The sequence below is a fragment of the Haliotis cracherodii genome, unplaced genomic scaffold (assembly GCF_022045235.1).
Source record: "Haliotis cracherodii isolate W230 unplaced genomic scaffold, xgHalCrac1.p SCAF_2, whole genome shotgun sequence".
Lineage (NCBI taxonomy): Eukaryota > Metazoa > Mollusca > Gastropoda > Lepetellida > Haliotidae > Haliotis > Haliotis cracherodii.
The window spans coordinates 52,644,255-52,657,190 of record NW_027266275.1 but is presented as its reverse complement, the minus strand read 5'-3'; the positions used below and the strand labels follow the sequence as shown (position 1 = coordinate 52,657,190).

Below are 12,936 nucleotides of genomic sequence, written 5' to 3'. Positions count from 1 at the left end.
TGGAGCTTACTTCTTTTTTCACTTTGAATTAAATTGACTCCAGAAGTACGAAATTAATCCTAACCTGGCACCATAAGATAAATGTAGCGGTACGTATGAACCTACACTTCTAAAATAATCAGTATATCTGTGAAATCTTTAGAAAGCCAGAAAAAGTTATGAGACTTAAAACGCTCATATTGCAAGCTTGTATTTTTCGATACGTTTTTGCTTTTCATAGAGAAAACACAAAATATCGTTACTATCTTTCAACCTGTGTGTAGTTTGTGTGTGGTGTCAAAGGTTCCAGATAGAGCCCACACGCCGGGGAAGATCTGCGGAGGTCCGAGTTAGTCCTTGTAGGACGCCAGGTCAAGGGGGGGACTGCATCAACTACGAACGACGACGTCGTTACGACTTCACCATTATTGCCCGTGATGAGTTAGGATCACCCAAGGGGCGACAAGGAACGGCCGAGCTCGTCATCCATGTCATAGACGAGAACGATGTCCAGCCAGTTTTTACCCTGAACTCATATGTGGGCGACATAAAAGAAGGGGAAGTCCTATTGGTGAACGAACTTCGTGTTAAAGTATGTACCGTGTTTACCACTTTTACACGCACCTACTAATGTTGTGTTACCTTTATGCAGCTCTTGTTTAATACCGCCTTCACTAATATTACATTCGCATTACGTGGGTTGCAAATAATCGAGTCTGTGCCAGGCAAACAAGTAATTGATAATATAACAAAGTTGTAACACTCGTTGTGCTTCAAACGTATGAGTGAGTGGGTTGGGTTTAACGCCGCTTTTAACAATATTCCAGTTATATCGCGGCATGTCAGCTTAATGTGGGAAGAAAGCCCGAAGTGATGCAGGTCTCAGACGTTTACATCTTCGGTGAAACCCACGAGCACGGGTATGGTGCTGACAAACCTAGAAACATAATTGGGGCGAACCGGGATTGGAACCCACAATCATAGGTTTCTGGCGTGCCCAAGGGACGCAACTGCACAGCGAAACGCGGCGCCTCAAACGTATGAAGTGCACGGGGTTTTCAATGTAAGAGTGACGCACTTTGTCTGGAGAGATACGTCTGTGGTTGTTCCTCTGCGTTCATCGTGACCATGCTCTTATTACCAAGATTTAAAAAAGCGTCATACGACTTTTACCCGGAAGCTGTTGATCAAGGCTACAATATTTGGAGCCCACGGTGGACCTATCGAAGGGTTTTATGCTGGGCGTATGGAGGACACATTCAAATTTGACGCATCGGTGACAGAGGTGATGTCTAGTGTGATTCCCTGTTTTGACTTGGACATGTGTTCCCGTGTTCGTTTGCATGTGTTTGTGACGGGTGCCACGGATGGGGCAATATTCGCGATCACATGGTATCATCACTAGTTGATAGTGATTCATAAACACATGCTGATGAATACAGTCGGAATCGCATAATCGACTCAGCTTTTGGTAGATATTTTTTATAAATGTGGAAAGGGTTTTGTCGTTCCTATTTATTTAAAGGGAGGCATTACCCAAAAGTAATATCTTATTTTTGTCTGTATTCATCCTCGTTTTTTCACAAACATAATTCCCCGCATTAAACGGACATCTGATATTAGAATAGAAAGTCACTTCCAAGAGGTGTTAAATCCAACCGAAGTAAAATTGCCAGAATCACAGCCGTCAAAGTCTATTAACCATACGTTTTGAGTATTACTATTCTAGAACAGCGGTCAGTAAGCATTTACGACAACGTGCGGCTTTTGTAAACAGTAAGTATACTTTGTGAGAGCTACGTAAAAATTGTACTTTAGGCATGTGGCAGATCAGTTCCGTCTGTCAACTGTGGTTTATCTCTCAGGCTGAAGATACAGATACTGTAGGGAAAATAAGCTACACCCTGTCCCCGGGATCACAGTACTGGGGAATCCACCCGGACACGGGGCTAATATCTGCCAAAGAGACGATTTTCAGACGATTCACTCCAGGCGATCAAGGATGGTGAGTTTGATTCCTAAATGAATTGTGAGAATATGGTAACTGATTGATTATTTACACGTCAGAGTAGACCCGGAAAAGCTTCCACTTTATTGTAACATGCAAACATAACCGTATACAATCAAATCGCTTGAAGCATCATTTCAAGAAAGTTCTTGAGCATGCCAGAGGTTGAAGTCATACGGAACACACCAGTGACAAGAACAAATATATACCTCGGAAGTTTTTAATAAATATTATTTTCAATTTTTTACATTTGAAACAATTTACTCCATGGAATAAAACGTTTTTTCTTGGTGAATACCCTGTTTTATATTTATGTTTGTTGTTGTTTCTGTGAACCATGTATTCATTGTAGGTTCAACCTTATTGTGTTGGCAAACGACACCGTAAACACAGTGACAACGGACGTCAGAATCAACGTCATTGTAAGTGATACATCTTTAGATGCACGGACTTGCAACAAAATATAAATAATGTGTTATGTATTTAGTGATGACAAAATGGCCTCCTGCATAATTTATATGAAATCTCAAACAACTTTGCCTAGTAGTTATTTGGAAATTATATATAGTATAAAGCACTGTCGAAAAAAACATCACTGCATACTGCACACTTTCTTTTTGAGGCCAAGGTAAAAGCCTTGGAGTCAGTACAGTAGGCAAAACAATAATCACATACCCTTATGCGTGAAATACACATGAATGAGCCAAAAGAGAGGACTTAACGTCTAATAAACCAACATTCTGGACCACTTATAGTTTGTTTTCCAGCTCAAAGCAAGCGTATAAGTCGGACAGTGCTCGGCATTAGCAATATGAAGCGGGCAGCTTCGCACAGGGTGTATATGCCCTAACTAATTTCAACCTGCCTCAATAACATGTTTCTCTCAGTAAAATCATGAAGATCAGTAAGAAAATACATAACTTTTAAACATTTGCATATAGTTTTGTGTGTTCTGAAAGAATGACATGACATGGCTCGTGCCACAAACATATCCATTTTGACAGGTCATTCGATGATATAAATATGTCATTTTACAAGAAAAGCCAAATATCCAAGTATTTTTCACTGGGGAAACATGTTCCAACTCTTAGTTAGATGGAAAGAAGCACAATACAGCTGACATCTCCATTTAGAACATTTTTTGTGTGTCGGAAACGTCGCCCACGACGATTGATTTCATGTTTTTCAGATAAAACTTTTGAAATTGATAATGTATTACGGCAGGATGTAATAACATCACATATGCAGTTTGTCCTTCTGGTAATAGCAGGCCATTTAGATAGAGAAGTATCCACTTGTAAGTTTATTGCATGTTCGGTGTATTTCAGGACCAGAATAATTTCCCCCCGAAGTTTATCCTACCCATGTACTTTACGGCTATACGAGAAGAGACAAAGGGAGGTAAGTAACGACACTGCTGTCTGCATGCTACAGATTAACGTGTTCTTATGACCGTGAAAGGGGCACATTTGACTTGGTAGACGTGCCTGAAACCTATGTTTTTTTAGGATTGTCAGTGCTATACCCGTGCTCGTGGGTTTCACGAAAGTGGTAAGCGTCTGAACCCTTCATCACTTCTGGCTTTTCTTCCACATTAAGATGATATGCCTTGATATGACTCATCGCTATGAAACCAAAGAGTGCACACCAAGAGTCACAGCATAGCTAAAACCATACTTATTCTTTATCGACACGGGTGGTCGTCGAAGTCTGTACAATTCGTTGTGCAGTGTTGTGTCTCTTGACTGTGCCAGGATCCGCTGATCGAAAGTTCTAACTCCAGTTCCGTCCCGAGTATGGTTTGTCAGCACCCACGGCAATGCTGTTGCGTTCACAAGTAGTGATCGTCTGAGGCGATTTATATTTTGGCTTCCCCCTATTTTAAGCTGTCACTTCCTGACTTACTGTTCAAAGAGGTGTTCAGGCCAGCTCACACATTCATTCTTCTACCGTGTATTGGCAGATGTGTCTGTGATCACAGTAGAGGCTACGGACCAAGACTCGAGTCTGTCCGAAAACGGCCAAGTTGAGTACAACATCGAAGAGGGTTCCCAGGGCAGGTTTGTCATGTACAACGGCACTATTCACACCGCTACAAATGCCGCCTTTGACTACGACGTACAGAAGGAGTACATTCTCAGAGTAAGACAAGCCCCATTTCTCTTACACATTTAGTATTTTATGATAAAAAATATCGCATAATCTATGCTCAGACCTTACATGCACATGGCCTTTGTAACATCGCGGGTTTTTTCGGTTTATCTGAAGAAACGCCATCTATGGCAATAACATATGTTTAATACAAAACAGGTGATGCTTAACAAAGGTACGTTTTGTCTGTAAAGGTACTAGCACGCGACGGGGGAAATCCTCAAAAGACGGGGACAACCACAGTGACAATCAGCATCATCGACCAGAACAACAAACTACCTTACTTTATATCATTGGTGCAATTCGCAGAAATCAGTGAGAGTAAGTATGTGTTTCACATGCAAGACATATTGACTTTCCGCAGCACGTCTCGAAAGGTTCAGGTGAAAGCGTCAGTGAATTTAACTTACTGGCATGCGTGCGGCACACTCACACACGCACGCACGCACACACACACACACACATGCTCTCTCTCTTTCTCACACACACAAACATACATACAACTGCAGCCAACACGCCCCAGTTGTTTTTCTGCTAGTGACATATATATATGGTTCAGTGTTTTTACTTTGTCAGTTCGTACATACAGTTGCAGCAAACACGCCCCAGTTGTTTTCTGCTCGTGACATATATTTATGTGGTTCAGTGTTTTACTTTGTCAGTACGTACATACAGTTGCAGCCAACACACCCATTTGTTTTTCTACTGTATAATGTAATGTTTCACCTCACCTCTCCTGTACATACAATTGCAGCCAACACACCCATTTGTTTTTCTACTGTATAATGTAATGTTTCACCTCACCTCTCCTGTACATACAGTTGCAGCCAACACGCCCATTTGTTTTTCTACTGTATAATGTAATGTTTCACCTCACCTCTCCTGTACATACAATTGCAGCCAACACACCCATTTGTTTTTCTACTGTATAATGTAATGTTTCACCTCACCTCTCCTGTACATACAATTGCAGCCAACACACCCATTTGTTTTTCTACTGTATAATGTAATGTTTCACCTCACCTCTCCTGTACATACAGTTGCAGCCAACACGTCCATTTGTTTTTCTACTGTATAATGTAATGTTTCACTTCACCTCTCCTGTACATACAGATGCTCAGAAGGGAGAGTATGTCACAACCATCCTTGCAAAAGATCCGGACGAAGATGCAAAGCTGAGTTTTGAACTGGTTGAAGAAATTAAAGCAATTTCACCAGATGGAGTAAACGTTGATCCCAATGACTATGCCTTCAAGGTGATTTGTACACTACGCTCTTCTCATGGTTTGTCTCTTTCTCCTATATTAACCAACAAAACAAATTGATTAATACCTGCCGCCCAATGTGAAAAATAATTTTTTTTGTTCTTATATTTTTTATGAGGACCAAAGTAAGAAGTGTTTTCTGTGGCAAGCAGCAATTCCAGCAGACATTATTCCTTATGTAGCAACATGTCTGCACATGCGTGTTGGGCTGCTGTTATTCTGAGTGTATAGTGCTAGCCCAGTTCTTTCTTTTTTTAGTTTAAACGTATTTTATTCTCATGAAAAGGATTGGGCAAAAGTTATCACAACTTAGAACGCCCTCTCCCATAGATTTACATGTATGCTTATTCACAGTTAATAAATTAAATGACAGAAAGGAAAGAAAAGAAATAGAGAAACGTATGTACATTCACATTGCTCACTCAAACCTTTTTGTTTTCTTTATATATGTATGTACATTCCTGAAAATGTTTTGGATGGTTGCTAGCCCAGTGAGATACCATGACGCAGCTTTTTAACATAGGAACCCCACTCAAACAAGTTGACGTCGCGTGCATTCATATATCGACGTGCGTGCATGTGTGTGTGTGTGTGTGTGTGTGTTTGAATGCGTGCGTGCGTGCGTGCGTGCGTGCGTGTATATATATTAGTAGTGACTATAGGTGCAGATTACTCGTCCTGCTGATTTTCAGCGAGCATTTGACCACACTGTTTAACTTGCAGAATTTGTTTCAATTGGACTCCACTTCCGGTGTAGTGCGCGTAAATGCTCAACGTTTAGACCGTGACCGCACCTCGGTTATCACATACAACATGACCGTCACCGACGTTTCTCAAACGCCAACTACGGGACCACAGATTGGAACACGTGAGTTTACCGTTATGCCCTAAACCTCTTTGTTTCTAGAAATGTCTTCGTGGGCGGTGGGTAAGCGTTAGATTTAAAAGGTCATCATCATGCGCGGGTTCGATTCCCGATACGGCTACAATCTTTGAAACTCCTTCTTGGTATCTCCCGCTGTAACATGGATGGTATAATAAGCGTTAAACCCATCTCACTCACTCACTCACTCATCACCAATTAGGTGTTGTAAGAGTAGTGCAATATAATGTGTTATTGTCTCTTATGACAAGGACTATGGAGCTTTTGTCAAGATTAACCAACGTGTTGTTGTTTGGCCTAGCAATAAATCCGTCAATCCTTGACTTTCTGGCCGAGATGATCTCACGTTTGAGTTGGGAAGATGGTTACCTGGTTTGGAAGCCTAACATTTCTGTAAAAGAAAACGCAATTGGAAATGGATGTTATTATTAACAACGCATCTACTGTATCTAAATACCAGGATGCAAGGAACACAATGAATGTAAAAAAATGTTCAATTCGTTTGTTATAAAAACATCGTAGAAGCAAGTTCTATTATGTTTGTCGTTCGAAGTAACCCTTAAATTCTGAAGGGTAAATTATGTATAAAGCCATTTTTCTTCCAGGAGCAGAATTTGTGACTTGTGGGGGGATGTTCGATTTGATTTGATATTTTTTCTATCAAGTCTATAATTGTTAAGCATGTTCAAAGAGCTTCATATTACCAATGGATCAGCGTGCACTTATTGTCAGCTCACTGGGGACCATATAGTCCAATCTTCTTGTGAGGCGCGAGAAGGTTTGGGGGTTATCCCAAACTTAAAAAATGTAGGCATACATGACAACTTCAAACGCTCATGTCAGGTAGTGTGTACCGGTATGGCATGTATACATGACTTTGGACTCAGAGATGTAAATTCCAATTTGTAATGTTTTTATTGAGAAACATTAACAGAAAATATTATAGCGTAGAATGTTGAAGAGGCAATGCATTTGTATTTTGAACTATATAAGTTAAACAGTATATATATTTCTACAATCATATGTATATTGGATGGGGATTTATAAACAAGGTTAACCCGATATGAATATCTCTCCCCTATATAAATTACATCATACATTGTACAGAATAGTTTAATAAACATACTTAGCAAAATAGAAGTGGTATTCAAATAACTGTCATATAGATAAATATAAACATGTACATAGACATTCCAAAGTTTAACAGATAAATACTTTTATTATATACTTCAGTGTGACATAACATTGCACTGAACATAACACTTGATATTTCACTGCAGTGAATATAACACTTGATATTTCACTGCAGTGAACATAACGCTTTGACGGAACTATTGTCATACAAGAGTTACCTCTCATTAAATAGTCTCCCTTTATGGAAAGTGTCTAACTGTTGACGTCCTGTTTACGTGAGTTCCACATTGACAAAGCAAATTCTCATTTAACTCGTCAATCGAGACTGATCGTTTCGCAAAACGCCATTTTTGTAACTTGACCAGCGTGTATTCTTTTGCTTTCAACAGCGTTCTCCCAGTTTTCAATATATATTTTGTTAAAGTTGATTTTGTATATAATCATAATTATCTAAATTTATGATAAAGAATTTGTACTTTTTTAAGATTTTGCAAACACGAAACTATTTTCTTAATTGCAAATACAAGGGGTGGTGAACCGTCCCTGTGTGATAGGTAGGGAGAATTTCGATTCAAGGTTTTACATTTGTAATGAAATAATTTAATTTTCCAGTACCTACACAAAAAGTATATAATAAATAGGTTATGCCATATGTCTCGTGAATAATAATGTTTCTCTCATCTCTTGACAGGGGAAAAGGAGATATATGGCTCTCACAATAGATATCGCTTGGGTGAGATCAAGCGACATCACTAATGGCTACTGAAGCTGTTATCAGTACGATTTAGACTTAAGACATTGCTTTTTTTACTGTCTACAAACTAAAAAAGTTGGAAGAATGATGTTGGAGAATCTCACCCTGGTGTCTTTTGATATGAAATATATAATGGCCTTTCAAATCACTGCATCCCTCATATATCGTTATTATCATTTTTTTATATTGTTATTATTATTATTATTATTATGATTATGATTATTATTATTATCCTCTTACAGCTGGTATACTGATTATTCGAATCAAGGAATATAACGACCAGTCCCCAGCGTTTCAGCGGTCCAGGTATGATCTTTCTGTGGAAGAGGAGCAACCCATTGGCACCTTTGTCGTTGCCCTTGTGGCACAGGACGCCGACGACGCCATCAAGCAGTACGACATCGTCGAGAGGGACCAGAACCTGTTCAGCATCATTTCGGAAACAGGTGATTTGTGCGATTTTGCCGATCCAAATACTGTAGCTCTTGTCTTCAATTGAGGAGTACGAATTGTCAAGTTCTGGCAACTCGTGTCCCTTCAGAAGACATGGTTCGTCGATTTGTTTTGTTTTGGTTCTCTGGGTAGTTGTGTGTGTGTTTCTTGGACATTATAAAAGAAATGAAATCCCCAAAATATGAAATTAATAATGTTTCCTTAAGCTTTACCCTAAGTTTGTTATAAATTCTCCAATGTAAAATATTGCTATTGTAAAAGGTTTTATTACAAAAAGTTTTAAATGGGTACCTGAAACTTTAAGTTATGGGTATACGGTATCGTGCATCTCACAGCAGGGTGTTTTTTAATATATTGCCGATTAATCAATATCCATTAGGTGTACTGATTGTACGGAGTAGAATTGACTACGAAAGAATCGAACGGACACAGTTCACGGTCCGGGCCATTGACAATGGCCAGCCTCAGCGCACTGGCACAGCACAGGTGTTCATCAACATCATCAACACAAACGACAACAGCCCTATACCAAGCCAGGTGAGTTTCAACTCGCTCGCTTCCTCCCTCCCTCAGTCCCTCCCTCTGTAGCAATTGATACAGAACTGTTGTGCTTGGTGGAAGGAATTGGTTGTTCTCGTGCTGAGTTTAATCTAATGTCACATTTGTTATAAACATCTCCCATCCTTGATGACAACAATATTTTCCATTCCATTTCGTACACGAGATATATTTTTATGATATAATTAGTTCCGTGATTACGATCACGTTTGATCGCATGTAGATAATTACGTAAAGTCTGTGGTTTCTTGAAGCGACGTTATACTTTACTATCATACCAGCATATCTTACTACGTAAACTCTGTAGTTTCTTGACTTCAATAGACACAGAGCTGAAACATTGATGAAGCGACGATATACTTTACTATCATACCATCATATCTTACTACGTAAACATATACATGTGTATGATACGGCCACAGTTACTGAGAAAGCATATATCTATGGATATAAGATCATTGATCGTTTCACAAAGCCTTCTCAGCGCTTCGCGTGTCGCAAGTCGTTTGTTATAGTGTGGGAATTACATTTATGTTACATTAAGTATGTGAGTTTTGCTGTTTTACGGAATGGGCCTTGGGCTCCTATCCACAGTACTGCTTATTTGTGTTCCTCATCTTCCACCGCCTGCAAATTTCACTCCTGCCGAAAGAATACAATTATTTATCCTGAATTATTGCCGTCCATCTGTATTTTTATGCTGCTTCTTGAAAAAGTATTAAGTTTCACAATGGCTTGAAAACCATTTACGTATATATATACATAACAGTATGCGTTCTTAAAATGAACTGTTGAAACTTGGAATGGAAGCAGCTCTTTGCTATTGTTATTTCTGTGTTCGCCTCAACTATAGTTACTATGCAAAGCGGGGAGCTGGGATGTTTGATAAAGTACCTGGCATGAAAACCTGCGACAGTAGCAATCACACAGATGGGCTTCTCTGTTACTTGTTAAGTTCGGAGTTGATGCAACGTTTGTCGTTAAAGTAGACATAAATTACTCCCACTTTTAAAAACCCCTGACTACAACCCTCGGTGCTTCTCCTAGCGATAAGAGAGTTAAGTGTCTTTGTACTACAAAACGCTAGGCTCCAACCAACACTGCCTGTTCAAGCTTCCTTTCATCAACCTATACGCATTGAACCAATTTGGTAACAGTGGTTCCATGTATTCGTACGTATATTTTGTCATTTCATACATCATAAAAATACATATAAACCTTTCGGTAGCTAAAACATATCGGGCAGTTACCACTGTTAAGAATAAACACCAGTGTGTGCTTCGATCTACTCCTTATTTCAAGAAGATCCAAAACATTTTGATTCATATTTGTTTAAAGACATCTCAGTTTAATCAATGCTTATAATATTAAATAGTTCTGGAATTTGCGTGATATCTATGAGATATATATAAATGTAAATATTGTAGGAATTTATTGTACGAATGCTTTTAAAATATGAATATTCCTTCAATAAGGAAAGGATATTTTACATTTCTTTGTTGTAAAATTTTAACTTTACTAGATCAGGTCCGTCTTTCATTCTAATTTCATACAAAAAATATATATTTTAGAAACGCTCGATTTAAACATGTGTAGAAAGTTTACCTTTGTTCGTAAATTTACAATATCGTATCCTGTATCAGGCCCATCTGTTATTTTAATTGATAAATACAAAAAACATATTTAAGAAACTATCCAGACGTAAACCTGCGGGAAAAAAATCCCTTGTTCGTAAATTTGCATTGTAGTATCCGGTTCCGTTTTATCCGAAACTGCATGTCAGAAGATTACATATTTATTTTAAAATTAAGAGATTTTAGAACCGATTCGAACCTGTGTTTTATTACTTGAAATAGGCCAATGGTAAGAATGTATTTTACATTATATAATTACAACATGACATATAATTAAGGTGATAGTTTCTTTTTTAGCGTCACGTGCCTTCCTAAAAAAATACATCATTCTCAACAATGTGTTCAAATTTCGATTTTTGGGTTCAGCTTGCTCTCAATAGTCCACCATGCTTAAATTGTCAAATATAGTACAATAGGTACTCTGCAATAAGGAAACTATTTTTCCCCTTTTCACTTTTTCCGACTGACAGACCCCCACTCAGAAAACATTGGAAATAAGAAATAAAACGGAGTAGAGACGCCCTGAACGTCGTAAATTATAGTTGAAGCAAGTGAGGATCGTTGTAGCACTAAGAACACATATTGGAACGGGCCTGTTCGATAAAGTTATTGCAATGATACGAGCTAGCTCAGATACACAAAGAAAGATGTTCAGTAGTCGTTATGTTAAGAAGGGTGTCTTTGTGGAACGTCACCCGAACCCGTCACACATAGCACTCGGTCACGACGTAGTTTCCTGTACGTGTGTATACAGAACACCTACCAAGTGAATATCCCGGAAAACTCCACCGGGGGGACCAGCCTGCTCCAGGTGTTCGCCTCGGACATGGACAAGGGAGACTATGGTGAAATCAGGTTCGAGCTGCCGAAAGACGTCACCAGGTTCACCATCGACCCCTACTCGGTGAGTGCCTATATTTTAATCAGCAATGTTGAGGAAAGAGAAATTCGAGGAGGAATTATATTCTTGGTTATACAGGTTTTACTTTTATTTCCGTTTAGTGCGGGTTTGATTTCTCAGAATTGTTGAGTAATTCCAAAGTGGACGTAACTAAGTGTAAGAGTTACGTCCCTTAGTTTCCAGTATCTGGTGGTTTCGAGGATTCGAATTCAAGATTTGCTCAGAAAACGGCAACGGCTTTCGTCCGATATTAAGCTGTCTTGCCGCAATTAAATTTAAAAACTGCTAAAAATGGCGTTTAGTCATTACTCGCTCCCTCATCATATGTAAATGTTTTACATATATGTGTGTCTGTGCTCATACTTTCCTGGGGCGTAGGGGTAGCCAAATAAAGCGTTAAAGCGTTCGCTCGTTAGGCAGAAGGCCCGGGTTCTATTCACTTACATGGGTACATTGTGAGAAGTAAAAGGTGTAATCTCAAAATATTAACATGGTATGGTGGTACTATGAAACCAACATGCAAACCAATTGTTCAGCTGAATGGTGAGGTGGCACCTGTCATAGTTACACGTGTGACTGTGTATTGTGTGCTGCCAATGGCTCCAGTTGTTCAGCTGGATGGTGAGGCTGCACCTGTCATAGCTACACGTGTGACTGTGTATTGTGTGCTGCCAATGGCTCCAGTTGTTCAGCTGGATGGTGAGGTTGCACCTGTCATAGCTGCACGTGTGACTGTGTATTGTGTGCTGCCAATGGCTCCAGTTGTTCAGCTGGATGGTGAGGTTGCACCTGTCATAGCTACACGTGTGACTGTGTATTGTGTGCTGCCCATGGCTCCAATAGTTCAGCTGGATGGTGAGGTTGCACCTGTCATAGCTGCACGTGTGACTGTGTATTGTGTGCTGCCCATGGCTCCAGTTGTTCAGCTGGATGGTGAGGTTGCACCTGTCATAGCTACACGTGTGACTGTGTATTGTGTGCTGCCCATGGCTCCAGTTGTTCAGCTGGATGGTGAGGTTGCACCTGTCATAGCTACACGTGTGACTGTGTATTGTGTTATTATATTACAGGGTGTGATGGTATTGGCTCCCGGGGTTCAGCTGGATCGTGAGGTGGAACCTATAATACCTACACGTGTTAATGTGTATGACAGCCCCAGTGATGAGACTGTCCGCAGGCGGTACAGTGTCCCGGTACGTGAATACTACATACGTTA

General features: G+C 39.7%; 1 protein-coding gene across 1 annotated transcript in view; it reads left to right on the top strand.

Moving 5' to 3' along the window:
• The window catches only part of LOC139468218 (cadherin-87A-like), a 53,682-nt gene that overhangs the window by 19,056 nt on the left and 21,690 nt on the right, over positions 1-12,936 (top strand). Inside the window, exons 16-27 of the mRNA XM_071250038.1 lie at positions 283-571; positions 1,845-1,984; positions 2,340-2,409; positions 3,316-3,388; positions 3,951-4,129; positions 4,333-4,459; positions 5,252-5,394; positions 6,127-6,271; positions 8,417-8,620; positions 9,007-9,164; positions 11,574-11,723; positions 12,791-12,913. Of these exons, the coding sequence (XP_071106139.1) occupies positions 283-571; positions 1,845-1,984; positions 2,340-2,409; positions 3,316-3,388; positions 3,951-4,129; positions 4,333-4,459; positions 5,252-5,394; positions 6,127-6,271; positions 8,417-8,620; positions 9,007-9,164; positions 11,574-11,723; positions 12,791-12,913 (1,801 nt within the window). The remainder of the gene's footprint in view (positions 1-282; positions 572-1,844; positions 1,985-2,339; positions 2,410-3,315; positions 3,389-3,950; positions 4,130-4,332; positions 4,460-5,251; positions 5,395-6,126; positions 6,272-8,416; positions 8,621-9,006; positions 9,165-11,573; positions 11,724-12,790; positions 12,914-12,936) is intronic.